The sequence below is a fragment of the Bison bison genome, unplaced genomic scaffold (assembly GCF_000754665.1).
Source record: "Bison bison bison isolate TAMUID 2011002044 unplaced genomic scaffold, Bison_UMD1.0 scf7180017845452, whole genome shotgun sequence".
In the NCBI taxonomy this organism is placed as follows: domain Eukaryota; kingdom Metazoa; phylum Chordata; class Mammalia; order Artiodactyla; family Bovidae; genus Bison; species Bison bison.
Genome location: NW_011476025.1, coordinates 3,412 through 5,652, shown reverse-complemented (window position 1 = coordinate 5,652; position 2,241 = coordinate 3,412). Strand labels below are relative to the sequence as shown.

Below are 2,241 nucleotides of genomic sequence, written 5' to 3'. Positions count from 1 at the left end.
ATAAAATTCAGCGATTATTTTTAATATCATAATTACTATTATCCAGATTAAGTTCAGGATGTTTTGGAATCATTTAATTCTATTTCATTCTAGTTTTTTTCAAAGCATCTTCTCACTGCCTGAGTGGATTTACTACCTAGACAGATGCTCAACAAGGCTGGTCTCTAAGACACTGCCAGTGAGGGTTAGTATTCCAGCAATTGGCATTCTACTTGTCCATCTCTTGTTAGGTGATGGGCTTGACTTCTTACTTCTCTCCTGAAACTAATCCTCATGCATTAATTGAAAGAAAAATGAGGTAGCTGATCTTGAAAAGCAAAGGACAGTCACTTGACCTGGACTTGACCTTCGTGAGCTTCTGTCAGAGCAGCCATGGCCCAGCCTTTCTGTTGTTCACACTGGCCTCATGCTTCCCCTCTGCCACAGCTCATTCCCAGCTGTGCTGCACTGAAAGTTTGCTAACTCAGAAGACATCGTTGGGTCGGGGAAAACCACTTCCCTTCATTCATATTCAGACGTTCAGACTTAGATTAGTTTTCTTTTTGCCCACAAAACAACTGTGGAGTTTTACTTTCTAGGAAAGTGGCAAAGGGAAACAACAACAAAAAAAACTAAAGTCTTACATATGATAGAGATACAGCCCCTCTGCCTTTCTTCCCTTCGCTTTATTGTTCTTACTTCAAGGTGAATTAGAACTAGAGCAGGAGCAGCAAGACCAATCCTGGTCAACAAGTCACTAAAAGAATGTAGAAACTAAGTGGAAAATTATACTCAAGTAAAGGAAAGAAGGCTATTTCTCCCTGAACGAGTAGCCTGGTTCTCACCATCCTTTGTTCTCAGAGGGAGAAAGAGACAGAGGAACAGAGATGCCCACTGGAATCAACAGCCTGAATGAATGACTGAAACTCACTAGATTCTGTGACATAAGCTTCCAGTGAGAAACACCATCACTGAATCTCCTTCCTCCAGCTCTGAAACTCTGAGCAGAAAAGTGTTGAACAGTTTAAGTAAAACTGTTGAATAATAAAAACGTTCTAATTTGATTGACACATATTTAATTGGATGGGTACATTTGAAGTTATTGGGAATAGGTAAAATTAACACTTTAAACTGATGACATTTTCTTTGATCATGTTGTGAATACATAAATGAAAATCAAAAAAGGAAGTGAAAGTGTATTACAACAATTAGAAAATGAAAATTACCATGTTCCCTATTTAATGGCCTTGCTTAGAAAGCATGGCATCAGAGAACCTACCTCAAGGTTCCACCAGACACCGCCTCAGCCAGGCCAGCGGCCGCCTCATCTTCCCCATGGCCTTCGTGCTCTCTCTACTGATGGCCCTGGTGCTGGTCAGCTACGGCCCGGGAGGATCCCTGGGCTGTGACCTGTCTCAGAACCATGTGCTGGTTGGCAGGGAGAACCTCAGGCTCCTGGGCCAAATGAGGAGACTCTCCCCTCGCTTCTGTCTGCAGGACAGAAAACACTTCGCTTTCCCCCAGGAGATGGTGGAGGGTGGCCAGCTCCAGGAGGCCCAGGCCATCTCTGTGCTTCACGAGATGCTCCAGCAGAGCTTCAACCTCTTCCACACAGAGCGCTCCTCTGCTGCCTGGGACACCACCCTCCTGGAGCAGCTTCGCACTGGACTCCATCAGCAGCTGGATGACCTGGATGCCTGCCTGCGCCCGGTGACAGGAGAGGAAGACTCTGCCCTGGGAAGGATGGGCCCCACACTGGCCGTGAAGAAGTATTTCCAGGGCATCCATGTCTACCTGAAAGAGAAAGAATACAGCGACTGCGCCTGGGAAATCGTCATAGTGGAAATCATGAGATCCTTGTCTTCATCAGCCAGCTTGCAAGAAAGGTTAAGAATGATGGATGGAGACCTGAACTCACCTTGACATGACTCTCACTGACTAAGATGCCACATCACCCTTGCACGCTCCCCTGAGGTCATTTCAGAAGACTCTGATTTCTGCTTTAGCCACAATGTTTCTTGAATTCAATCAATAGTACTTTCTCAGTAGCAATAAGCAAGTAGATATAAAAAGTATTCAACTGCACGGGGATCAGTCCATAAGGGATGACTGCCGTGATGTTATTTATGTTTATTTACGTATTTATTTTATCTCATCATATTTATATTTTCATGTAAAAATGTTTTTCTGCATTGTAATAAAATTTAGAAAATATGTTCATTTCCTTAATCTTCTAATTTGTTTTATTTATTAAATTTTTAT

General features: G+C 43.2%; 1 protein-coding gene across 1 annotated transcript; it reads left to right on the top strand.

The window, feature by feature from the left end:
* Positions 1-1,314: 1,314 nt before the first annotated feature.
* On the top strand, positions 1,315-1,902 carry LOC104984800 (interferon omega-1-like). The gene has a single exon (XM_010834732.1). The coding sequence runs from the start codon at positions 1,315-1,317 to the stop codon at positions 1,900-1,902; it is 588 nt and encodes a 195-aa protein (XP_010833034.1).
* Positions 1,903-2,241: the final 339 nt, after the last annotated feature.

Coding starts and splice junctions, on each gene's coding strand:
- LOC104984800 (XM_010834732.1), top strand. CDS start 1,315: ATGGCCTTCGTGCTCTCTCTACTGATGGCCCTGGTGCTGGTCAGCTAC.